This window comes from Grus americana, chromosome 5 (genome assembly GCF_028858705.1).
Source record: "Grus americana isolate bGruAme1 chromosome 5, bGruAme1.mat, whole genome shotgun sequence".
NCBI lineage: Eukaryota > Metazoa > Chordata > Aves > Gruiformes > Gruidae > Grus > Grus americana.
The window spans coordinates 51,215,923-51,241,677 of NC_072856.1; the positions used below are offsets into that span (position 1 = coordinate 51,215,923).

Sequence of the window (25,755 nt, forward strand, 5' to 3'; positions counted from 1 at the left end):
ATGCTAAAGAGACATCTATTACACCTATTTTCTTTATTCTAGGGCCAGACTCCCGAGCGTGCGGTGGCTGCCTGGTGCTTGCCGAGCAAGGCAGGCCACGGCCACGGGCTCAGCGGCGGTTTGCCGTGACGGACTGCCCAGGGCAGTCGAGCCTCCCTGCCCGCCGACCTCCCACCCGGGGCTACCTGTCCCCCTTCTCCCCGCCGTCATCGCTTCAGGGGTACGCCGACCCACCGGGCCGCCCTCGGGCCCGCGCCAGCCGCGGAGCCAGGTGCTTACAGGCACACGGAGCATTGCGTGAAAGAGGCAGAGCTTGGTGTGCACCTCGAGCGCCAAGGAGCTGGCTGGGGCAGCTGCTGAGAAAGGGGCAAGGAGAGACGCGGGGAGACGACGGGGGTTGCTGAGGGGCGTGCGAGTGAGATCAGGCACCTTTTACCTCTACGTTAGGGCCTACTAGGCTGCCACGGGGTATCTGAGCGCACCCCCGGCGCGCTCCCGCCGCCCTGCTGTGGGGACCCCTGCCGCGGGACAGGCGGGGCGAGGCGGCGGCACCGCCGCGGCCCGGCAGGGGGCGCCGCAGGCGGAGGCCACCACTCTGCGGCGCTCCAGAGCCGGCGCGGCCTGCGGCGGGAGCGGAGCCGGGAGGCCGCGGTGGGAGGGGAGGGGATACGGCACGGCGCGACGGGAAGGGCCAGGACCGGGGCGGCGCGACCATGGAGATCGGCACCGAGATCAGCCGCAAGATCCGGGTGAGAGAGAAGCAGCCGGGTCGCTCCCTCTCCATCCGCGGCAGGGGCCTGACCCCGCGTGTGGGGGGCAGGCCCGGCCGATAGCTGAGGCACCAGGCTCGCGCCGAGCTCCCTCCGGCCTCCCCTCAGACGCGGAGGCGCTGCGGGCCCTACACCGCCGAGCCCCCTTCCCCCGGCGGAAGGAAGCGGCGGGGTGAACCCAGCCAGGCCGGCCTTACCGGGAGCTCCCAGCGGCGGGCGGTTTCGGCCTCGGGGCTCCCCGGGGAGGGGCACGAGCAGGAGAGTCGTTGTTTTGGGAAGCGGAGTCGAGGTCCTACCGTACCCGGAGGGCAGCTGCCATCTCTCCCGTGGAGCTGGAGTTCTCGCCCTGCAGCAGCCCGCCTGGGACGCAGGCCCGGAACCGGGGGCTACCCGGGAGAGGGAGCAGCCGTAGCCGGGCGTTATGGTGTAAGCCCCGTTACCGTCAGGTCTTGTCAGCTGCTCCCGCACAGCAATCACAGTTTGAAAATCCGAGCAGGTGGTTTTTTTTGTTGTTGTGGGGTTGTTTTTGTTTTTGTTTTTCTTGCTGAGCAGGGAATAACCTTTTTATCAAACCACCCGGGATTCGTTTTCTTTGCACCTTATGAGCCCGGATGGTCTCTACTTAAAAAAGGACGTCTGGGACTTGGAGGTTGTCTGGTAGCACCAGGAACTGATATATAGGAAATACGGCAGAGAGTGTGAGATTCCTGGCAGTTCTTGCTATTCTACTGTCAGTCCCTCACTGTTACAACATTTATATCACGAGTAGTGAAGAATAGGAAAAGTAACATGTTAAACCAACATGTTTAAACAATTAATGAGAAAAACTTTGCTAAGCCTCCCACCATTTTGCAGTTAGAAATACTTTGTTGCTCCATCCCTTAAATGCTATTTCATTATTTTTTAGGGTGCTATAAAAGGAAAGTTGCAGGAGCTGGGGGCTTATGTTGGTAAGTTTTATCATGTGTTTAGCAATCTTGTTTAGGTTCATTGTTGTTAGATAGGAAACAACCAGCTAGTTAATGAAACAGCATATTTATTATTACTTGTGTTACTGCATACAGAAGCCTTAAGCATGAGATTTATAGTCTAACCATAAGAGCAGGCAGTATGTGGACATCGATGTATGAAGAACTAATAACAGTCTCCACTTTAAAGGAGAAATGGTGACAAGGGGTTTGCAAGAAAACCAAACAAACAGTATGTCTGTGAATATTTAAGGAAGTTTCTTTGAAGCAGAAGGAGAAACATTCTATAAAGCAAGATCTGTGCAAACATAGCAGCAGTTACCTGTGACCACTCTGAGATGGAGTCAGTCTTTCTTAGGCATCTTTTTAACAGCCTTTTGAATTCAGGGTGAGACATTTGTCAAAATTAGGAGGAAGGGTATTACTGTAAGAAATAGGCTGACTGTTTTAGGAGGTGGAGAGGCCATGTTGGAAACATTATGTAGGATAAATCTGCAAAATGTAAGGGGGGAAACAAGAGCTACAGTAAGCTAATGTTGATGAAACATATGTAACTGAATCTTAGAGGTTGTGTGAGATTTTATTTTGGATTGTGAGGAGAGACATATGAGCAATGTGAACGTCTGTGGCTTTGGGGTTTTTTTTCCCTGAATCCAGGATTAAATGGATACTGCACTTAAGAGCAGATGGGTTTTACAGCAGTAAAAATTGGTAACTTAACACAGTGTTCTGTGGGAAGAAGAATACCTTAGTCCTGCAACTGCCTTGTTCTTGTGTGTGATACTTCTTGGATTTCAGGTGAAGGAAAGGAATTGAGAGCATAGTTCAGAGATCCCATGAGTCGCAGGACCAAGTTCTAAGTTTGTAGTTTGATCCTGAATTCATTTTATTTCCTGTTTAAAGGGGGACATTGTATTTATGAAATCAAAATGTATTGACTCTGTAGAAGGGAGTTACCTACGAGCTGATGTTCTGCACTCAGCAGGTACCAAGGAACCGTGTTTAAAATTTTTTCATTGTCAGGTTGTCTTTTTTTACTACCTGAAAAGTTGTCTTTTTCAGTAACTTGTTGTGGTTTTTTACTGACATTCCAGGTTTCAGTTTCTCAGTCCTTAATTCTTTGGCTGCTTTTTCATGCATTTCTGAAAAAAAACCCACAAGCAACTTTCTTATCTGTAATATTAAGATGCTGGTAGAATACTAGTAATCTTTGATTCCAACTATGGCTGATTATTTTTTTGTCTGGTTTTCTTTTCTTTCTGTTCCTTGTGTTTAGAAGGCAGTTCCCAAGATCAGCATACAATGTCTGCACTCTTTTCTTAGTCAGCTTCTGAACTTCTTTAAATAACTTTCTATTCTTTATCACCAAGTCTGACTTCCCTTGGCTTCTTTTTTATTTTTAAACCACTGCTTCCAAATTTATGTAATTTTTCAGGTTTCTTTTCTTAATTAGAAAATTTTGGACAACTTTTCAAGTAATGTTTTTCAAAAACTCTCTATTTCTTCTTTTAGGTATCTGGTAAAAATTGGTTCTCCCTCATTCTAGCCTCTGTGAGCAAGAAGCATGCTTTTATTTCTTTCTGTAACTGCTAGTTCTTTTCTTTCAAAAAGTCTTCTGCAACAAGACATGTTGAAACTTATTTGTTGTGTAGAACTTAAAAAGGAAAAATTCATATCTGTGAAGCAAAATATAGTTAAATATTCATCAACTGTCAAAATTTTCAAAAGGCTGTAGTTTTGATACAATTTAAGTTGGCGTAAGCCTACGCAGTCACTGAAAGAAGCAGTGTTTTCCTCTCCTTCCTCCTCTCCTTCCTCCTCCTCTCCTTCCTCCTCCTCTCCTTCCTCCTCCTCTCCTTCCTCCTCCTCTCCTTCCTCCTCCTATCATACTGTTACAGGTAATTGTGCTAACTTATGTTTTGATCTATACTTAAAGTATCTTCTTTATCATATGTTGAACCACCTGAGCAACTGATCAGGTTTAAAAGTAGCTTGGCTAAAAAATAAAATTCATTCTAAGTTCCTAGATCTGGGTATCCATCCATCTTGTGCAACTTGTAGTTTACATTAAAAAACCCCCTAACACCCCCACCCCCCAGAAAAAAAAAAGTTAGGGTTTAGGCTGGTAATGTGTTACGTTGGAACACTTGAATAGCAGTAGTGGAGTGCAGGTGCAATGTATGAATGTTATTTCTGCAGTCTAGGGTACAGGTGAATTGTTTACAGGGTGCATATAGAGACATAGAAGAAAGGCAATTCCTTTGATTTGTATTTTGATTTCTATTTGTCTTCATTTTTGAGGTTTTTTTAATGTTGTGTACAGACTTAACTTGATGAAATGAGTACAGCTATATTAGTGGCTTGGTTCAAATTCACAACTTGAAGTGGATTTCCCAACTATCTTCACTTACTGTTATTATGTTCATGTCATGGAGTGGTATTGGAGAGCATGAGGTGCTTGATTAAACTAAATTGAAGTATGTGCTCAAGAAGCATAGCTAGTGCCCTTGAGCAACAAATGCGCCATTCAGTCCTTCAGAATAGACCAGAGCTAGGCTGAAGTAAAAAGCTGAGTACCAGACTCCCCAAACCCTTAATGTATTAATGTCAGATTCTGAGCACTTTCCTATCCATTCTGATGAGTAAGCATGCCCTGTGTGGGCAGTCTGGCCAGGGAATGGATTTCTCACTGTGTATGAAATTGCGTACATTAGGGAGTTAGAGAATCAGACTCTCAGGGTTGCTGGGGTTTTTTTGTTTGTTTGTTTATTTTGTAGATGGAAAATCTGGAAGTGAATACAGTTTTGATTTGTTCAATGCACATATCAGAAAGGGATATTTATCTATTTGGTCTTTGTAACTAAAGGAAGCTTGGAAGTATAAGGTGCTGTATTTGGCGATATTCGAAATGATGAAAATTGTAGCTGGTTGTTAGTGTTCAAGTAAAAGGATATAGGCAGCAGAGTGGCTTTCTTTTATCTTGTCCTTTTTGCGTTTTATTTACTCACATTTAAATATTTCAGTCTTATCTTCAGCTTATGCTCTTGTGAAGTTGACAATCTTTTATTTCTCACTCATAGATGAAACTGGTGTTCAATCTCAGAGGAAATGGAAGTCTTGTTAATTTGCTTACCTAATCCTCTGCCCGCAGAGTTTCTGTAGTAAAACTGGAAAAAAAATTTTGGTTACATGTTTAAGGATGTTCGCGATGTCTTTTGTGATTTATTATACTTTAAAACAACATATTTCTCTTTCTATTAGATGAAGAGCTCCCTGATTATATTATGGTTATGGTGGCCAATAAGAAGAGTCAGGAGCAGATGACAGAAGACCTTTCCCTTTTCCTTGGAAACAATACTGTCAGGTTTACTGTCTGGTATGTTTGTAAGCTACTTGTCACACTTCTTGCCGGTAGTCTGGACTGCTTTCTATAAGTGAAACCTGAGAATTTAAGAAGTTACTTTTCTTCCTATTGTGTAATTTACATTAATCAAAACTTTTACTTTGCAGATCTAATAAGTAAGTTATTTTTAGTCTGGCAACAGTTAGGCTGTTGCAGTGATAATTCAGTGGCAAAGGACTGGAGGGCTTATATTCTTTGTTTGCGCCTAAGACCAGTCAAATTTTTGAATGAAGTCTGAAATACTCAGGTGAGGGCCATACTTCAACTTAAAAAAAATATTCCTGCAAAGCCCACTGTGAGCATGAGAGTGTTATTCACTATAGGTAGATGTAAAATAGTTTTTCAAAGACAAACTTCTTCGCTTTTATGCGAATAGTGCTTCACATTGCTGTTGTGCATGGGAATTACTATATCAGGACAGATGAGCAGTGGATCTAATTCTGTATATCATCTTTGACAAAGCTTAGCACCAAATGCTTAGGTATTCCCACCTCTCAGGCTGTTTATTTATTACCACCACCCAGCTCTACAAAACAAAACCAAAACCCCGGAATTATTGTGAACAGGACAATTAGCAACACATGAACCCTTTTCTAAACTCCCAACAGTGTGGATTAGTTTATGCTACGCTGCATGAAAACCATAGCCATTATGTGTCTCATGCATTTTCTAATACTGAATTTGGTTTACAGTATAAACCTTTAATTAAGTCCATGTTTCAGAGTATCCAAACAGATATTTCACTCCAGAGAACTTTCTTGTTTTCAGAGGTGTGTATTTTTTCAAGTTAATCTTGTTTCTGAGTCTCTAACCTAATATAGTTTTAAGGAACATTGTTTTGTTTTGTATAGATTAGAGAAATACTACATTTTTCGGTTTGCATACTTTGAAATTTTCATACTGACTGGTTACATTCACTTCCAGTATTTCTTCTATCTGATTAGTTAAGTTCTCCTTTATTTGGTTAGGAGCTTTTATGCTATTAAATAGCAGAAACATTTTAGAAGTTGGATATGTTATGAAACCATAAACATTGACAAGAAGTGAAAATTAGTTCTAGCTATTACAATTCACTCTTTAAATTACAATTAACTATTTAAACCAATGGATTTCCATGTGACACTGTTACTTGTATGGATGTAATTTGAGTTTGCTTTCGAAGTTTTCATTCTTTTTCCTGGCATTTGTAAAAAATATAAGAAAGGAGTGCAATAAGCATGCACCTCTTTTTTTTAAAAGTTCACAGCATTTATGTTCTTTGTTCCCTCTCGTGGCCTGTCTACGCAAAACTTTTGGATTTCACTGTATCAGTAAGTCATGCAGTTGTCTTTCTTGTAGTAGTTTTGGGAATCAGTTAGACAAATTAGTGAGGTTTACAAGTTGATGAGGGTAACTCCAGTACTAGGATTTTGATGGAATCCTGATATGTAGTAAGAAATAACACAATAATACGTGGCATAAAACACTTTTATGGCTTTGTAAATGACACTAAAACCTTATTGAAAAGATAATGTAGAGAAAGCAAATTTCAGGAGGGAAGAGAAATCAAGATTTATATATCTATATTTAGAATTGGATATCAGCTATGTGTAGATATTATACCTCCTGCAGGTTTTGGCACCTACTTAAATTCCAAATGTAACGAGTCTCTTAATCTCAATTCAGTATCCATGTTTGCTTATAAATACAAATTCATTGTCAGAGTGCTTTATCAGGTAACAAAGTAGGTATTGGTTAAAAGAACGATTGAAAAGAAGACAAGGTGAAACCTGTACAATAAGCTGTAATAGGACTGGTGAAAAAAAGTTAAATAGCATTGTAGTTGGGAGTTTTATATGCTTTTATTTCTTCTAAAGGCAACCCGGAATGTTTACAGTTTTTAAACCTTGGGTCTTTGGCTAAATACAATACTCAACAAGGTCCATCTTCCTTGGTTTGTCTCAAGCTGGTAATTTGGGGTCATCTGGCAAAAGTTTCACAGCAACTCTGTGGCAGACCTGGCAGTCCTGCTGGTTGGCCAACACTTCTTACTCTGAACCAAGTGTTAGGTCACAGTTATTCAGAGGTCAGTGTGAAAACTGATATACAGCAGCAGAGCTAGGTTGACGAAACTTTTAAGAGTGCTCTAGTGAAAACTCACGAAGAGGTGAGTATAAGCCTTCCTTATACTCACATGCAGTCTTACTTTTCCCAATTTTCAGTATGTTTTTGTTTCTTAATTCCTTTCTAGTACTCAGTCAAAATTATGGAGATGGCCATGATCAGGTTTGAATTCCAAGTACGATATGCATTGAAGTGTTGGGATTTTCCTTTTTTTTTCTTTTTTTTTCTTTCTTCTCACTGTAATGTGTGTTTATTTTTATACAGCCTTATTATAGCCTTTTGATATCGCTTCAGCTTGGTGCCTTTTTCACAGGCAAATAGCAAATTTGGTACTTTGCTGAAATGTTTTTGCTCACCAACATGTCTCAGAGAATATTGTTGGTATATGCAAAGCATGCTGGAAGAATCCTGAGTATGTTAGGTACTGAGAGTTGTATATTGTTTAGGTTTGTATTTAGAATTATGTTTAACTCTGCTGTGTAATTAAAGTTTCATATATGAAATAAAATTTTCAACTATACTTTAGGCTTCTAACTTAGGTTTTTTGAATCACTCCTGTTGAAGACACTTAACTCCCACCATTGATTGTAGTGAAAGAGTGGAAGGTACTGGCTTCAATTATGTAAACCAAATAAATGCCAAAAGTAGATGATGTGATGAATACCGTACCTGCCTGTAGGAAGAATCGCTGGAGGCAAGATACTTAAAGCCTCCCTTTTGAGGTTAAACATATGTCAGTTGATGGAAGGTGAAGTCTTAGATAAATGAGATGCTTGTTACAGGGGGGGAAAGGCAGTTGGTTTCTAAAAGATGATTATTCTGAATGTAAGTTAAAGTTCTATTCTCCTTTTTCTCTTTTGCTACCTTCCCTGTCCCCCATCTATTTCAGGCTCCATGGTGTTTTGGATAAGCTGCGATCTGTGACTACTGGTAAGTAAGAAAATTAATTTTGAGTGAAAGTAGGTTTATCTTTTCTGTGTAGTGTTGCTTGTCTAACGAGCTTCAGAAAAGATCTTAGCTGATGGTTTTGTTAATTTTCAATTTATTTCAAGTCTTTTGGGTCCTAGCTCTTTAGAAAATTGCTTTATATTTTGAGATAAAGAATGTATTTCTGAGTCCAGAATTTGTTTCTTGGTGTTTCTTGCTGATGTTTTTGGCTGAAAAGCTTTCAGCTTTTTGTGTTTTCAGATCTGTGCAACGTCTTGTTTGCAGTTTCTTAGCCACATTTACTGCAAAATCTGTATTGCTGTGCTTTGATAGAAAAATGAAAGGTACCTGTCTCCACAGAGCCAACTAGTGTAAAATCTTCAGAATCCACTATCTTTGAGAGCAGCCTTCCTTCGAGCAAAAGCACTTCATGTGTGAGTGATGAGAGGAGGCGTGAGGATATCTTGCCACCTCTTACAGTTTCCAGCACTCGGACTGAAAGAAATGATTCAAGAGTTTCAACTAGCTCACAGGAGCAAAGGCACACTGCTTCACGGTAAAGCTTCTGGTTACTTTTTAACACACGTTCAGACATTAGTAGTTGTGTGACTGTAGTAGCTGTTCTGAAGAGCACAGATACTTGGAAAGATCAAAGTAGTTTTGAAGAGTAAAGCATTGCCACAATTTGTTGCATAAAAAACCACATTAAATCAGGAATTCAGTTCCATTTCTTTAAGCAACAGATGGGCTTACATTAATTAACCAAACTAAAAGTAGTGATCAGTGTGTTAGATTTTTATAAACAGTAATATCTAAATGATTCTTCCCTGCTGGCTTTGTTTAAAAGACAGTTCTCTTTTTCTAGAGCTTTATTTGCAGATGAGTTAATAGTTGGCAATTTTTTATTTTATCAGGCAGTCTTGTGAAGATGGTTCTGCATCTCGCTTAACATCTACAGTCAAGCCTTTGAGGGAGCTGTCACCTTCTGAAGCTGTAATTGACATTAAACCTGAACCAGATGATCTAATAGATGAAGACCTGAACTTCGTGCAGGAGAATCCTTTGTCACGGAAGAAACCTATTGTAACTGTAACTTATGGTTCTTCTCGTCCTTCTGCTGAAATCTACCGACCACCAGCTAGCAGGAGTGCAGATGGCAGTGTACATGTGCACAGATTGTCACAACAGGGCAACTTACAGGGGAGCCGGCAGTTAGACACGCAAAGCTGCAGGTCTTTGGAATCAGGCCAGCTGTGCAATCCAGAAGCATTTGGCAGCTTAGCAGACAGTTACAGACCCACCTCCAAACTTAGTGCCGATAAAGTAGGCAGTGAGGTTAGTACGATCCAAACTATTGCAATATTTTACACTGCCTAGGAACCTAAATTACTATGTGCACTTCCAGTAAAATCTGGACCTTGGAGAAATCAAAAGACTTCTGTCACTGATACCAGTAGGTTTGGGATTTCATTCTTTGGGTCCACTGATAAAAAGAGATTGCATAGTTTAACATCATCACATGACAGGTTGCTGCATCTCAGAGTTAATTAGCTTGTATGTCTTCATGCCATGTTGAATTGGACTAGTTAGTGTCCTTTGGAATATGTTAGCTTGCTAGAAATTAATCCTTACAGTAATCTGAGGTTAGAGTTGATACAGAAGAGAAAGTCATTCATACTGATAGCACTTTTCTCTGTCAGACAGGTGCATCTTGAAGGGTAGGATGAATTAATTTAGCGAGGTGGGTGTCAGTCTGTTGTCCCAAGTAACAAGTGACAGGACGAGAGGAAGTGGCCTCAAGTTGTGGCAGGGGAGGTTTAGATTGGATATTAGGAAAAAATTCTTCACTGAAAGAGTGGTCAGGCTGCCCAGAGAGGTGGTGGAGTCACCATCCTTGGAGGTATTCAAAAAACACGTAGATGTGGTGCTTAGGGACATGGTTGAGTGGTGGAGTTGGCAGTGCTAGGTTAATGATTGGACTCAATGATCTTAAAGGTCTTTTCCAACCTAAACGATTCTATGATTCTAATTTCTTTGGAAAACCCTGCTTTTTCTCTAGATGTTGGATAAATTGTACTTAAGACTTTTTTCTTCTCCTTTTCTAAATGTTATTTAAAGTTACATTTTTAATGAGGTGTTTCAGTATAAATATGTCTCATTTTCATATTCTCTAGTGCTGTCACTTGTCTCTGCCGACAGTACAGTAGTCCTAGACCCATGCAACTTGAATGGAAGTTCTCCATCTTCTGGCTATAGGTAGAAATGCAATATTTTCTTTACTGGCTTATTAGTACATGTTTTATGCTAAATGAATTGTTTTGGCTTCTCTGTTGTTGTAGGAAGAAGGCTCCAGGAAGAGACGGTTGCCTGTTGTAAGCTCAGTAGTCAAAGTGAAAAAATTCTGTAATGATGGGGAAGACGAGGAGGAGGAGGAAGACTATGGATCACGAACAGGAAGCATCTCCAGCAGCGTGTCTGTACCTGCAAAGCCAGAAAGAAGGTACTTAAGATCTCAGTGATTCTGTGTGGTTCCCAGAATGAATTTAATGAACAAAAACTTTGAAAGTGGAAGTTGGGGAAAACCATTTGCAGTTTTGAAAATTGACAGACAAAATTAAGTAAGCCGTTTTTATATTTTTTGTACTATCTCACAACTCTGTGGGTGAGATGTGTGTTTATACCATCCTTTTTCCTCTGATTTTTATAACCTGTTTTTATTATTGTGCATAAGCTGCAACAGAATGTGAATTTTTACACTATTTTGGGAAAAGCTTACTGGCAAAAGAATATTAATGTTTGATGTGTTTCAGGCAAAGTATTTAATGTGGTAAAATAATTTTTCAGGAGTTTCAATTACTTTGTTTTTATTTCAGGAATAATTTTCAAACCAATTATCACTTGTTCTTTAAGGTGATTTTAACTTTTGAAAAGACTTGAGAGGTTTTTCCTTTTTTTCTGCTTCCTGTCTGAATGTCAGGTGTCAGTCAAAGTACATCAAAGCTTTGTATCTCATTTTCAACAATAAGAGGAAGAACATTTAAACTAGGGAAGAGATGGTTCTACTGATCTACAGTGCTAGCTTGCATAAGATTTATTGAATTTATCTTCAGTGCCAGAGCACGTCAACATTCCTCATCGTTGATGTTCAAAAGCAAACAGAAAGCTTTTTGTTACAACTGATATGTTTTTGATAATCAGTTTTCAGCTGGATCTTACTCCCTGGTGCAGCTCCATGATTACTAGTGCCAGCACAAACGTAGCAACATGCATGTGAGGGGCAGAGGTGGGAGGAAATGAATGACAGTTTGTGCCTTTCAGATGCAGCATGGTTTTACAGGATCTTAAGCTGAGAGGTGAAATCGTGTCTCTGGCTTCCATTTTTGAGAGCATTTTGTGGATCCCCATCCATTCACAGAATAGATTAACAAGCCGAAAACAAATATGAATAAAGCGATTTCAGATGATGATTTCTATTAGTATTGTGCATAATTGTGTTAATCTGTTGAAATATCTGTGTTTAACATAGATACAGTTGATGTTGCAATTTATGTACAATTATTTTTTTATCTTCCTTAGACCTTCATTGCCACCTTCAAAACAGGCCAATAAGAATTTAATACTGAAAGCAATCTCTGAAGCACAGGAATCGGTTACAAAAACAACCAATTATTCCACTGGTAATTAGCATTATTTTTGTTTGTGCTAAGCTGTAATATTTCCAAGCCCTGTTTTATAAATCCAAGCTAAAGATAGCACTGAGAGATAAAACAGAATGTTAAATAGCACGTCAGTGATACAGGTAAGGGATTTTCCATGTCCTGTGAACTTTCCATTAATCTTCAGTGATGAATTCTGAAAGCATAAACAAGGGAGGAAAGAGTTAATGTATTAATCAAGATAGTAAGTCTGTAAAGTGTATAGATACAAAATGGAAGTGCCAGAAGTATTCTGAAGCTGGTAGTTGCCAAGGGGAAGGTGTTCAGAATTAGGCAGGTGGTTTGAGCTATTTGGTTGATCTTTTTTCCCTTTCTGCACTCTCCTCCTTCCTTCTGAGAGGGGAGGAGAAAAAAAGCCAAAGAGCAAAAAATCAAAATGCACTGGATATAGGTAATAGAAGTGCAAAATAACAAGCAACATACCGATTCGTGTATCAGCATATATTGTCTTTAAACAGCAAGGCTGCAATTTTAGTTCAGTGGTTTTAAGTATTGAGTTGCAGTTGATACAGCAACTGAGCCTGTGTGTAGGCATTCAGTTCTCCTAGCTGGGAGAGACTTCTGCTGAAGAAGGGTAAATCCAGCTATTATCTCATATGCTTTCATTTGATTGGGTGTTAATAAACTTAGTGTTGTCAGCTGGAAGCATTGCACATTGCCAGGGAAGGAGTGTTCACTAAACTACCGAAAGCAAGACTTCTATGTCATCTGGAAAGACTGAAAGCTATCCAAAATCTCTTGCTTACTTGCTCGCCCTCTCAAAACCTGCAAGCTACCTGTAAGAAAGACCTATCTTCCTTCTACATTAACATATTTACAAAATGGTCTCTGTGAACTTCTTCCCTGTTTTCTTGTCATTACTTGTATTTTCAAGGTTGCACAGGTGCTAATAAGTAGATCTAAAGGCATGAGATATGTATGGAGTTCTCTGTGTTCAAAGGCTCTTGAATTGGAGGAGATGTCTCTGCGTGTTAGACGTGGGCTATAGAGTGAGCTGGTTTTAAAACAGACTGAATTCTATGGATGATGAATAAAGAGCGTTGGCAAGCTTAGAATTGAAGAAAATTTAACTAAGAATAGTTCTAGTAAACTATTGAATTGCTTGACTACTTACAAAATATATTTCATACAGTAAATGAACTTCTAAAAGAAAATTTTGTTTCTTCATTAATAGCAAATAATGTAAGTGCCTCCCAAGCATTAAGAGCTTATCTTCATTCTAGATGGTAAGCAAAATGGGCAGCTTGTTAAGAAAAGAGGTAGGAGCACTGATGCTCCTAACTTCTGGTGTCAGTTATCCAGCAAGGAGTGCTTATGGTGGAAAAGGCAGCAACACAGGGAACAGTACTTTGAGGTGATGCAGGAAGCTCTTTCCTGCGTATGTAGCAATATGGCAGGAAATAGAACATAGCCTGAACATCTTAAAATTCACAAATCACCTCTGTATTAAACCACAAAGTAATGCGTTTTGGTCTCTCCACTGAAATATTCTCATGTTGGTAAGTCAATCTACAAGATTACCACTACTAAAAATCAATAGTTTTAATTAATTTTATCTGAAGTATCATGCAGGTTCTTCTGCTTCAGAGGTAATAGTTCATGGTTTGGGTTTTTTTAAGTATTTTGAATGGAATGTGAAAATAAGCTAATTTGGAATACATAGGTAAAACAAAACAGTAAGATCACAAATGATAAATCCAGTACTGGGTGGTACCTCGTTGTTGTATGTGTCAGAAATTGAGTGCTGATGTGATATTCAGCCAAAGGATGAATATGCTTAGCTTTTCACAAACCAGTTCTGATGGTCTTAGCAGAACCAAAGTCAAGAAGTCAACCTGTCGTCCTACTACCCCCAAATTCCATGCTACAACTACCAGAAAGGAGGCCTACAACTACCTGAAAGGAGGTTGTAGCGAGGTGGCTGTTGGTCTCTTCTCCTGAGTAACAAGCGATGGGACAAGAGGAAATGGCCTCAAGTTGTGTCAGGGGAGGTTTAGATTGGGTATTAGGAACAATTTCTTCACTGAGAAAGGGTTGTCAAGCACTGGAACAGGCTGCCCAGGGAAGTGGTTGACTCACCATCCCTGGAGGTACTTAAAAGACGTGTGAATGTGGTGCTTAGGGACACGGTTTAGTGGTGGACTTGGCAGTGCTAGGTTAGCAGTTGGACTTGATGATCTTAAGGGTGTTTTCCAACCCAAACAATTCTATGATTGTACTGTCATCGAGTTTTATATTCTATTTGCGAGCACCTCAGCATAGGGTAGGTGACACCGTATGAAAAGCACACATTGGTAATCTGTGATTGTTTATATGAAAGGTGGAATGAAAGGTGATTTCAGTAACATAAGAAAGTACCAAATTAATTATGTGTAGAAGTGGATGAATGAATACTTTGCTGATGTCACTCTGATCGTTCTCATGCTGTTTTGTCTTACAAGTAGATGCCACTCAGAGTGCTCTGTACACATGCACGAATGTGCTTTCTCACTAAGAATTTTACAGGTGGTTAAAGACACTTTTTGTGGAGACAGATGCTTGGGATTTTTTTTTTTTTTGTGTGTATGTGTAGGAATTTATTAGAGTTGTGTTAGCACCATATGTAAAAATAGTACTGTTGTGTGATTGGGTTGTATGTAAATGATTTACCATTGTTTATTTAAAGTTCCACAGAAACAGACTGTTCCAGTTGCACCAAGAACTCGAATTAGCCCAGAAGAATCTCAGTTGGAAGTAATCCATGTGCAAAACAGACTGCCTGCTCTGAGTTCTCAGCTTCAAGCAGAAGAGCCAAAGGAGCACTCAGCTGAAGGAATTCAAGGTGACCTGATAATATTCTTTAAAAATTTCTACCAGGGAATGTCATTTTACAACAGGCTGAGCAGAGAAAAGAAATTCTTTTAATTTTTAAGTCAGTGTTAAAAGTTGCATGTAGAAATGCTCTGAAAACCAAGAAGCTTTCTAAAGCATGGCTGTAAGATAGATACATATATCTATACATACACACTCACACACAGATAACCTAAGAGGAATTAATCGGTAAGCAAAGGGTGGTATAGCATTCTGGCATATCACTGAAGAATAATTTTTCATAAGCAAATGCAATAAGCAAGTGTATCCATTTGTATTGGGATAACTTCTCTTTTCCCCGTCCTTTGCATTTTTTCCCTTAATATCTTGTAGGAGTAATTCTGTCACAAAGCTTATGTGAGAGAATTAAGAAACCCTACATTTGGAATACTTTTGCAGCATATGAAGTATCAAAATACTCTTTCTGACATATCGTTACCACACAAATAGTTCTGTTTTATCTTTTTGGTGTAAATATTTGCTGTTACAGGACAGCTGATACCAGGATAACTGTGTGAACAGTAAGCTTTGTTTTTACTTCAGTTAGAAACTCCTGAAGGAAAACGTATAACATTTAAAGGCAATCAAAGTATCTTTTCAGCATGATTTTGTTACGAAGACAGAAATATGTGTGTGTGTGTGTTAATTGCAAGGAATCATAGAAGTAAGGTGATGGAAAAACACTTCTGTAAGAAGTACTTAGTTTACTCTTGCTGAGTGTTTAGATACTTAGATTGTTGAGTGAAATTCGGTTTGAGTAAGATCTTTGTTACATCAGCTCACAGTCATTGTTAAGGAATGGTAAACATTCGTTACTAAAAAAAAGTCTTTCAGTCTTATATTTCTCATATAGATGTATTTGGATTCTTTCTGCCAACATAAAATAGTTGACATTGTATCTGTAAAGTATGTAAGAAGAAGCTTTATCAGTCTTTGAATTAATGTACAGAAAATATTTATGCTAAATATTCTTCCTCTTTTGCCATTGAAATGGAAATGACAGCTTGCTTAGGAAACCTACAGAAAGCAAAATAATTTTTTTTTCAAACCATAAGTCAAATGTAGAACAGTGCTACTCTGATTTGTTTCACCTCTTCTAAGAAGACCATAAAGTAGTCCCTTGTAGTTAGCTGCTTTCCTCTGTGTGTGTTCTCTGAATAGTCAACATCTTTACAAATGTGGAAGAAGAACTTGGCCTTTATAAGTTGCCATGTCCACAGACCTAGTTTGTACTGAGCAAGGATTATGGCAAAGACTGGAGTCTTTCAGTATTTGGATTTTGCCGTGCCATCTGGCTGGAGAAAGCTTGTTACTGTTTCTGAAACAATGAGAAAAGAGTTCATAACAATGAGAATGGCTTTTTTTTGTTAGAAGTCTGGAGGGTTTTGTTATGTTTTGGGGGTTTTTTTTAATCAAAGGACTTAGAGTATGCTTCTTTAATCTATAGTTTCATTTTGACATGCAGTAAAATATGCTTCTAATTACTGGTTTTTTTAGGAGCTGAACAAAAGGAGCTCTCTTCTCGGCTCCAGGTTGATCCTGTGATTGAAGATACCTTGGAAGTGACTCAAGGTTAAGGCTTGTGATCTTTTATTGTCAAATTGAATGCTATTGGTCAGTGAAGGTTAAAATATAACTTCCTTTTCAATTCATTATACTGATTTCTAGTATTTTCTGGTTTCTAAATCTCTAAGGAATAACAGTGTTACATCAGTAGATGTTCAAAGCCTGAGAGATTTTAGGTGCGTGAGGAGCCCCTTCAGTGCTGTTTCAGCACAGCCATTCCAGTGACAAAGTTTCCTGGTCTGGCCTAATGTGGTCTATGGCTCCTGTTGAGCCACTTCTGTGGAATTCGCAAGGAAGTAAAAATGTTGTCTGGAGGCTACTAGTAAGAAATTAAACCAAAATAAAATTAGCTTATTGGCCATGTAAACTGGTGCTCAAAAATATGCCCAAAGAGTACAACTACGAGCTTATTTTTCTCTTTTCTATGTAATTTTTCTCCCAATTCAGATTACTGTGATGCAGAATCTATGGTCCACACAGATACTAGGTCATTTATCCTGAAGAAGCCCAAGTTATCTGAGGAAATAGTGCCACAGAATCAGCAATTGGGAAAGAGGGCCACAGAAGCAATACGAGTACTCTCAGGACGTCTGATACAGACACGGTAAAAAGCTATTTCTTTTAGGACTGTTACTAGTCAGAATGCTTGTTTGTGGTTTAGATGGAATCATTTAGTCATACTTGTGCTTTGTCAGTCCAGTCAGGATCTGTGAAATCATGGAAAATGGACTGACATTGAATAGCAGAGGGAAAAAAGCAGGGGCAAAAAAACTCCCAGAAATCCTTCTAAATGGAAAATAATTCCCAGGGTCAACTGTAGCTTGAGCATGTGTTAGATTCGCAAGAAAGAAGAAGGAACTGAAAAGTACTGCTCTTTCTTATCATAGCTGTTCTGATTTCTGAAATCTTAATTAAGTAATAATTTTGCCTAAATTTCCTTTACTTTTATACCTGTTTCACCCCGAGAGTACATTTCTTAAATGTCTTGTAACGCAGTATCGAGTATGGTGAATCCTGAGCTTTCAGTGCTGAAGGCAAAAGAGCACATTCTGCATGCAGGTAGCTCAGTACCCATAAGCCAACAAACAGGTGCCATGTGGGGCAATTGATTTAAGGCTCCTTACTGGTGAGTTTGGCCAAGAGAAATTTAAAGTTCACATCAGCTTCGAATGATGGGTTGTGGATGTTTTGTCACTGCCTCCAAAGGAACAATGGCCAGTGCACAGTCATTTTCCGAACTTGTTAAAGGCCTTGATAGTTCTGCTACCAAACAGTTTTATGTATCTTACCTGTTAGAGTTAAAAATCACTCAGAACAATGTTATGTACTTCATCACTGTGGGCCGCTGTGTTTGAGAAACAGTTAAAAAAGTTTCCTTTCCATGAGTGGCTTTAAACAGCCTGTGGTAATTAAAAATAAAACCAACAATGAACAAACAAACCCAAGAGGATAACCTCGCAGTGTCAGAGTTGAAAACTGTGACTGTGCTACAGGAGAGCAGTAAATTTTTGCGTGTGAATAGGTCAGTTTCTGACTGCTTGAACTTGAAAGTTCTGGCTAGTGATGTTTTTGATGTGTAGTTTTTCTCTCCTTTTAAAGGCATTCTACACTGTAGTTGCATTTAGCCTAATTTCATAGAGAAACAAAGTTGGTATACATCACTGTTCGTCAAAGGTGAGAACTCCATAATGCATTTCCAAATATTTAGGATCACATGCCATTCAGGAAGTCCTTCGGGTGAAATGGGTGGGACAATGGAAGATTGGAGAAATGTATGCATCCCCTGTTTTTGAACTCCCTCTTTTACCCATGTTGACTGCTGTCAGGTACAGGATACTAGGCTAGACTGATCTTTCGATCAGGCTGAGCATCAAAGTTCTTAGTGTCAGTATCTCAATTCTCTCTTCCTAGTCCTAAAAACTTTTGCACCCACTGTTTCATAGTACACTGTTCAATATTTTTGAGGAGACACCTGTTTGTGTGTTAAAAGGTTCGTGATTCCAAGCATGGTATTTACCCTCACTCTTTTTGTCTCAAAACTGTAAATTCGTCAAAAGATTAATCACTTTATTTAACTGTGTCTGTAAATGAGTTTTCAGATCTTATCTGTTGAGCAGAATGCAACAAACTGAGATGTACCTGTCAAATCCTCAGCTGTATGGCATTGAAACCTCTATTTCTTATTAGTGCTTCAGGGAGACTAGAAGGCAAACTGTTAATTGGACTACATTATTAGTAGTATTAAGAGAAGGTTGGTTACTGTGTGACTCTCCGTAGATTAGCTTTGTAGTACTTTTAGTTACTAGTGCAGCTCACTTTTACTCAAACCTCTCGAGTCAGAAAACCTATTTTTACTAATGTCTTTGTTTGATAGAGACCAGCTTGCACAGCCAGAGAAACCTGCTAGTCCCAAGTTCATCGTGACCCTGGATGGTGTGCCCAGTCCACCAGGATACCTTTCTGATCAAGAGGAGGAAGACATGTGTCTAACTGAAGGCTTAAAGCCAGTTACCCAAAATATGTGTGCCGGCAAAGGATTAAAAGGCCTTCGAGCACAGCAGATGCAAATTGTAACGAGGCAGCTAGAGAGCTGTGATGGTAATTATGCTTACCAACAGGATCTAATATTAATGTGGTGGTTTGACTGTGGATAGAACTCTTGGATATATCATTGTTAAGAAAGCAAAGCGATGGCATTTATTCTTCAAATTGGAGCATTCTTTAGGCAAATGAAAAGTGGTAGTTCAGTAGGGCCATATCTTTAGAAGCCTTTATCTTGGTAAACTAGAGCAGTACAGCACGTAGGTAATTCTCCACACATCTCACTACTGGGAAAATTGGGGGGTTTTGTGGTTTTTTTTGTTTTGTTTTGGTGTTTTTTTTTCCGGTAGAGTCAAGTTGCTAGAGTCTCTGAAAGTAGAACTTAAACAGTTTATGATTTTATATGATGGTTTGTATATTCAGGATACCTTTTGAATAACACGGGGAATTGCTTGCTGAAGCATATCTTTGAATTGTTTAGAATGCTGACATGGTGATGGAAAATATAGAGGATATTGTTTGGTCGTAGACCTGTTGAATACTTTCCTTAAGGTCATGCTTGGATTTTTTGCCTTAAGGTCACTAAATAAAGCATAGTATTTGATGCTGTACAGAGAACTCTTAAACTTCATGGATCCCACTGTAAATGTGTAATGCAATTATGAGAGAACCATGGGGGGAAACGAAAGATCTTTTAAGTCCGTTTCCTTTCAGTCCCACTCGCTGCAGAACTACTGTGCAAATCAGGCAGTCTTACAGAAGAAAGGAATGTTACACATCCATTGGCACGTTGTTACTAGTACAGTGAAATGTATATATGAGCACTACCCTTGCAAATCTGTGCTTTTACTAAAATTATTTGCTACAGGAGAGTGTTGCTGATACAGTTGTATCTCTGGGATTCCGATTTGATTAGCTACGTTAGCCAGAAGTAGCGCGGGTGTGATTATAGTTCACACAGAATCAGATCAGTGTGGAAGTGATGTGTACGAGCCACGTGATTTTACGATAGGATAGCATCATTTGCCTTTGGTGCATTGCAAGGAGAAGGCATAAATGAGGCTGCGGATGGAATGAAGCTGGAGCAAGTGTGTCGCTAGTAAGATCAGAGAAGTAAGTCTAGCAGCCCTGGAAAGTTTTGAAAAGCCAAAGGTTTAGGCAGTTTTGGGAAAATAAGACAACAATGAAGATATAGGCTTAATTGCCTGAATTTACAGAACGAGGTTTTACACATAAATAGGAGAAAGTCAAAGTCCCAGGTTCCCATAAGAGTAGTGAAGGTATTGAATGTTTCAGCTTGGAATTTCTTAAAATACTTTTTGGATTGGAGTCGGGGTTCAGGTAACTGAAGTGAATGTGGTATCTGTCCGAGAAAATTACATGACAGTGGTTCTTTTTCAGTGTGTGTCCCCATACTAATAAATTCTATCTGATTAGTGCAGATATTGGTATTTTACTTTATCTCTTGAAATAATTTTCTAGAGCCAAAAAATACCTTGGAGAAAGGAAGCATAGCTGTTATTAACACATGGCTCAGCAGAACAGTCATAACTAAGGTTCAGTTGAAGAATCTTTGTCTTGTCTCATCAAGATCTAGTCTGTTTGACTTTCACAGCTCAATTTGGATTTGTGAAGAAAATTATTTTGCTTGTAAACAGTGCAAGTTTGATCTTTTATCACCAAAAGGCAGCTGTCAGTCCAATAATATGACTTATTTCACTTTGTAGTTTTGGAAATTTTCTTCAGATATGATTGTATATAAATTTTTACTGTCATGACTTTTTTTTTTATTAATAGAGGCTTATCAAGACTTGGGTTAAAAGGAGATGGAGAATTGGAAATACTGTGAATTTCAATTCTGCTCTGTTGTGTACATCAGATTGCATATACAATCATAAAGGTCCCAGCTTGTTTTTTTTTTTTCTTTTTCTTTTTTCTTTCCTTCCTAGTGGATATGGAACAGTTAAACGTGCTGCAAAAACAGGAGAAGGTGCTTGAGCGCTGCAAGTACTGGCCTGCCTGTAAAAATGGGGATGAGTGTGTGTACCATCACCCCACGCTACCTTGCAAGTGAGTAGTGCAAAGCTCATCCACTTGACCTGTTATTTTTATTTTGGTGCTATAAATTTCCCTTCTGTGTTAGTCAATATACCAAGGCAGCGTAAGTCTGTTGGGGTAGGATCGGAGCTGGATTATCCCATTCTAATTTCTTCTGTTTTCTTCCCATCTACCAAGTGTCAGAATACAGTGATGTTTTTAGTAAGTAGGATCACAGCTGTGCTCATGCAGAAGAAAGCTTAGTTTAGCATACAGGCTGGGGTTTTTGTGATGCTTAGAGATGTGGGAATTGGTGTCTTTGTAAAACAACAGGCACTCTTCTGCTTGCTGTCAGAATGCTTTTGAACATGTTAGGGTACCATTACATAGTAACACAGTGGGTTGTTTGGTTTTTTTTTTTATTTGAAAGCAAAGACTAACTCTTGAATGTGCACTGGGCCTTTGACTTCTCTGCCACAAACAGCAACAGTCTAGAAAAACAATTTCTGTTTTCATATAAATGTTACCAGATTGGGTAGCTTCATTTACTCAGACATTTGAATTTTCTTTTAAAATCCAACATAACTAAATTCACTTTCTCTTCAGTGAATGAACTGTGTTACTTAGAGAATTCTGAGCCCCTCTGTGAATTGGCAGTGCCTTTGCTACTCCGCACTGCACACTTAGAGTAATGTGTCTTCGCTCACAGCAAGTAGCCTGCTACTAAACTCCACTGAGTGTGAGGTAGTTCAGTTATTTAGTGCCGGTAGAGTATCCACAGGGAAAACGAGCACAGATCTGTTTGTGTACAGGTAGTGCACTACACCCGCATGCCCTGCTTTGGAAGTAACTAACACACATGCACAAGTCCTGTTGTAGTTGTGGCTTTCTGTGATATTCTGGCTTTTGTGCACAACAGCTGGGAATTTTGCTCCAAGTACAGGCTTATGACTCAATTTCTTTTCCCTCAGAGTTTTTCCTAACTGCAAATTTGCTGATAAATGCTTGTTCATCCATCCAAACTGTAAATACGATGCAAAGTGCACTAAGCCAGACTGTCCTTACACTCATGCCAGCCGACGAACCCCCCATCCACCTCCTAAACCAGGTGAGCACCTCTTGTTTTCTGATCTTTAAATGAAAGTGCTGAAGGGAAAACAGTGTTTTTGGAAGCAGAAGCTGACAGTGGTGAAAAAATAATTTCTTGCTTGATTTGAATTAATTTTCTCTCCACTTTTAATGCTAGATGAAGAATAACAATCATCTAGTGTTACCGCAAAAACTGTTATCAGAAAAATCCCTGTGAAATCTGTGCAAGGCCAAAGTGGTGACTTGCACAAGCAGTCCCTTCTTCTGAAGGGATTAGCCAGCATTGCAGTTTTACTCAATTTGTTTCTTAAATTGGATATGTGTTCTACCAAGAGCTTGTGACACAAACTGAAAACAGAGGTTTCTGTCTTTGTATGAACTTTTTTTTTCTTTAATGCCACTGTAGGAGTTTATGTAATGATGAGATGACTTTCAGGGATGAGGTTACCCAGTGAAGGCAGTAGCTGCGTTTGGATTACGGGTTGGTATTCCTGAGCCTATGAACGGTGCCAAGGTGGAGGGGCTGTACTCCATGAAGTCATGCCCTTTTGGAAGTGGTTTAGCCCTTAGTCCTAGTACAATGCAGTTCTATTACTTTGTGGGAAGGCAGAGCGCAATGTGCTTATCTCCTGTATCACTTCCAGCAACTCCTCTGTATTCCCAGAAAGTGCACTGCCTGTGCTTCTCAGTCTGGTCAGCTTAAGCTCCAACAGGCTTGCTGCTGTCTAAATTTAATGTTTGAATTTCTCTGCGTAACGTGTTGGAAGCATTTCCGTGACTGTGGTACCCTCTGTCCTGAAATGGCGAAGGACCAAGACTAATGATTGATTACCTGATAGTCTCGTTCTACCCCAGGATGAGATCCACTTAGTGCATTGTGATCTGCTTCCCATATTTCCTGCAGAACTTTGGTGTATTATAAAATGCAATTTCTTGCGGAAGGACTGATCTATTTAAGTTTGTGTGGAACTGTACTAAAAAAGCAGTTTATTCTGATCCAGGCTCACTTCCTGTTCTTTTCTTTTCTACTATCAGCACCACTTCCCACACCGTCTATATCCTCCAGTAGTCCGCTGTGCAAGTTTTTTCCTGCTTGTAAGAAAATGGAATGCCCATTTTACCACCCAAAAGTAAGAATTACCTCCTACTTCTTTCCTTCCTTTCTAGAAAGATACTTGAACTATGTTACTTTGGGTCAGGACGTGTCACCAGCATTTCACACTTTTTGCTGTCACTTTTCACATTGTAACTCAGAAACAGAATATGCAAAAACAGTGACTTAAAGAATTTGGAAAATTATATTTTTAACTAATCTTTCTACCAGATGCTTCCAGGGAGGTTCAGACCAGCAGGCAGCCATAGCACTTGTCAGAACTCTGCCCAGGCAGGAAGCTGGGGGCAGTGGAGGAGGACATCTTGTAGCCTACATAGGAACACGTTTCAGACTCTTGACTCTTCCTTCAGATGTGCTGCAATATACAAAACTTTAAAGAGTGCCCAGTTACAAACTCTTGTACTATATAAATGACGTTAATATACTTTAGGGTAACTCAGGTACTTGTATTCTATGGAATTGTGTCCCTGCATATTCTTAGGCCAGTAGGTTTAGTGCTTTTTCCAAGCCCTACCAATGCTGAAACACGCTGGGTCCCCAGGACCCTGCCCCTAGATATCATCAGCCAGGTGACTCTCTGGCATTTCTCCTGCCGCTCAGATAATGCTGCATCCTGCTCCAACTTGTACATGCAGGTCAGTTGAAACTGAACTCGGTAAACCCTTAAAAGCAAAGGTGCTTCCCCTGTCAGTGCAGTGGCAGTTTTGGGGCATCTAATTAAAAATTAACACTTTTGAAAAAGGATTTCCATCTGTCATTGGGTTGAACTGATTGCACTAGTCTATGTAGCTGTTGATTCAATTACCTGTCAGCTGTGTCACACAGTAAAACACATTTGCATGTAACACAGTTGAGATTTGCTTGTTCAGGAGTTCAGCCAGCCTCCTTCCAGTAGCCTCTTCTGAAACACTTTCGGTTTCAGCATTGTAGATTTAACACCCAGTGTACACGACCAGACTGCACTTTCTACCATCCAACCGTTGCTGTACCTCCGCGCCATGCCTTGAAATGGACTCGAACTCAAACCAGGTGACAGACTTTTTCTTCTTTTTAGTCTTATTTTATTTTTCTTGATTAGCTTTAGAGTGTATGTTGTGACTTACTTATGTCACCAATGTAATTTTAGTCACAGGAGTAATGCATGTGTGATGAACAATGAAGATTGTATGAACAGATACGTGTTGTAGGCCTGTTATTGATAATGTATGAAGAGATACTTGTTTTTTACAAAGAGAACTCTACACTGTCTGGTTTTAGTAGCATAAACATTAGTTAATGTGATGCAATGCTGAAAAGCAACTGCCCTGCAGGTAGGATATGGTGGAGTCACTGGAGTCCTGACCTGGCCATGTTGTGTTTACTGAGTTTTATTTGAATAAAGCTGAAAATCCACCATCAGCTCTGCTTTACTGTTGTTTTATCTTGTGTCTGTCTGAGCTGTCTTCCCCAAAATGTTCAGATGTTTCTCAGTGTGTTTCTGGCTGAAGAGCTCCTCCCTGCTGTCTATCCCTCATTTCATAAACCAGTACCAAACTTTCCACAGCTGCAGTCACAGCCTGTCTTAAAGATACTCGAGTCACGTGAGCCTTTCACTCCAACTGCTCTCACCTGCAAAGGTCTCAATCATTACAGGGTTAGGATGCAAATCACTTCTCAAATCATCGTTACAGGCCTGCAGGATTGATACTTATGTGAATTGTTTTTCTCTTTCCCCTCAGTGAATGATTATGATCCACCTTGGGACTGACCTTTGCCTCCTTTGGACAGTAGCAGAAAGGGAGATTAACCACCTGGGCCACAGGGTGTTAGAAAAATTCATGCATTTTGAACTTTTAATATACATTGTTTTCATAAAATGAGGTTGATTGCATACTTGAAATGTCTCTAATTTTCCAAGTTTGTAAGTTTGAGCAATTTTACATTTTTTTTACACTGTAAGAAGAAAATGTCTGTGTAAGAGAAGTTTTACTTTGAATTCCATTAAAAACTTTCAAAGCACATTCTGTGTTCTGTTTGGGTAATGTTTCCTGCTTAAGATGAGGCATGTTGAAGAAGTAAGTATATCATCAGGAAGGTCTCAAAGCCCATTCCCATACTTGGCTCATACTAGAACTCTGTTCTGTTCAGGAAAGGATTGGTACAATGCATACAAGGGAGCTGATGGCCTCGCAAATAGTGACTGAGCTCTGCCCCGGCTCCCAGGGAAAAGGAGAGTTAAATGGTTGGTTTGTCTTTTGGGCATCTTTTCCACATAACAGCCATTTCACCCCTGGTCCTTTTTCAAGTGGGGAAAACAAAAGGGAAGGGAATAACACCACTTTGTAACCAAGAACAATTAAACAATTAATGATACTGCTGCTGTTTAAAAAGCCTACAAAATTAAATACCACTTCACTTGCAAATAAAGGGGTTTGGATGTCTCCATTTATACCAGGAAGAGAGAAAGTACCTCTCTGAATCACATTCTGAAGAATCCTTTTTTCTTCCCCTACACCTGGGCATATGTTGTAATTACCTCGCTTGAGAAAGTTCCTCTGACCAATGTTGCAAAAAACAATCCCAGGAGGTGACCATAAATATGGTTAAGTGGTATTCTAATGATGAAAAGTGGTAAGCAGTAACATAAATGCACTTTTTTATTAAATTGTTCATATCTTTTGGGGAACTACAT

At 39.6% G+C, this 25,755-nt stretch overlaps 2 protein-coding genes across 7 annotated transcripts in view; one reads left to right on the forward strand and one right to left on the reverse strand.

Annotated features, from left to right (window-relative positions):
* Window positions 1–1,060, reverse strand: part of PTPN21 (protein tyrosine phosphatase non-receptor type 21) — a 52,454-nt gene extending 51,394 nt beyond the window's left edge. The window contains exon 1 of the mRNA XM_054826013.1: window positions 968–1,060. The gene's annotated coding sequence lies outside the window, so the exon portion shown is untranslated. The remainder of the gene's footprint in view (window positions 1–967) is intronic.
* On the forward strand, window positions 614–25,084 carry ZC3H14 (zinc finger CCCH-type containing 14). 6 transcript variants are annotated; one of them, XM_054826016.1, is made up of 17 exons: window positions 614–749; window positions 1,678–1,720; window positions 5,000–5,114; window positions 8,134–8,174; window positions 8,532–8,727; window positions 9,086–9,506; window positions 10,511–10,671; window positions 11,748–11,848; window positions 14,553–14,708; window positions 16,235–16,309; window positions 16,751–16,907; window positions 18,678–18,901; window positions 20,794–20,914; window positions 21,853–21,989; window positions 23,006–23,100; window positions 24,007–24,113; window positions 24,803–25,084. In XM_054826016.1, the coding sequence occupies exons 1-17, from the start codon at window positions 714–716 to the stop codon at window positions 24,807–24,809; spliced, it is 2,193 nt and encodes a 730-aa protein (XP_054681991.1). In that variant the 5' UTR covers window positions 614–713; the 3' UTR covers window positions 24,810–25,084. The 6 variants fall into 6 exon arrangements, with proteins under 6 accessions (XP_054681991.1, XP_054681992.1, XP_054681997.1 ...); XM_054826019.1 differs by having other exon boundaries at window positions 629–749; window positions 9,086–9,260; XM_054826021.1 differs by having other exon boundaries at window positions 629–749; window positions 9,086–9,254.
* Window positions 25,085–25,755: the final 671 nt, after the last annotated feature.

Bases quoted from the DNA above. Each gene is read 5' to 3' on its own strand.
- ZC3H14 (XM_054826016.1), top strand. From the start codon at position 714: ATGGAGATCGGCACCGAGATCAGCCGCAAGATCCGG. The intron at 8,175-8,531 runs GTAAGTAAGAAA...CTGTCTCCACAG, and splicing joins GCTGCGATCTGTGACTACTG to AGCCAACTAGTGTAAAATCT. The intron at 14,709-16,234 runs GTGACCTGATAA...TGGTTTTTTTAG, and splicing joins CTCAGCTGAAGGAATTCAAG to GAGCTGAACAAAAGGAGCTC.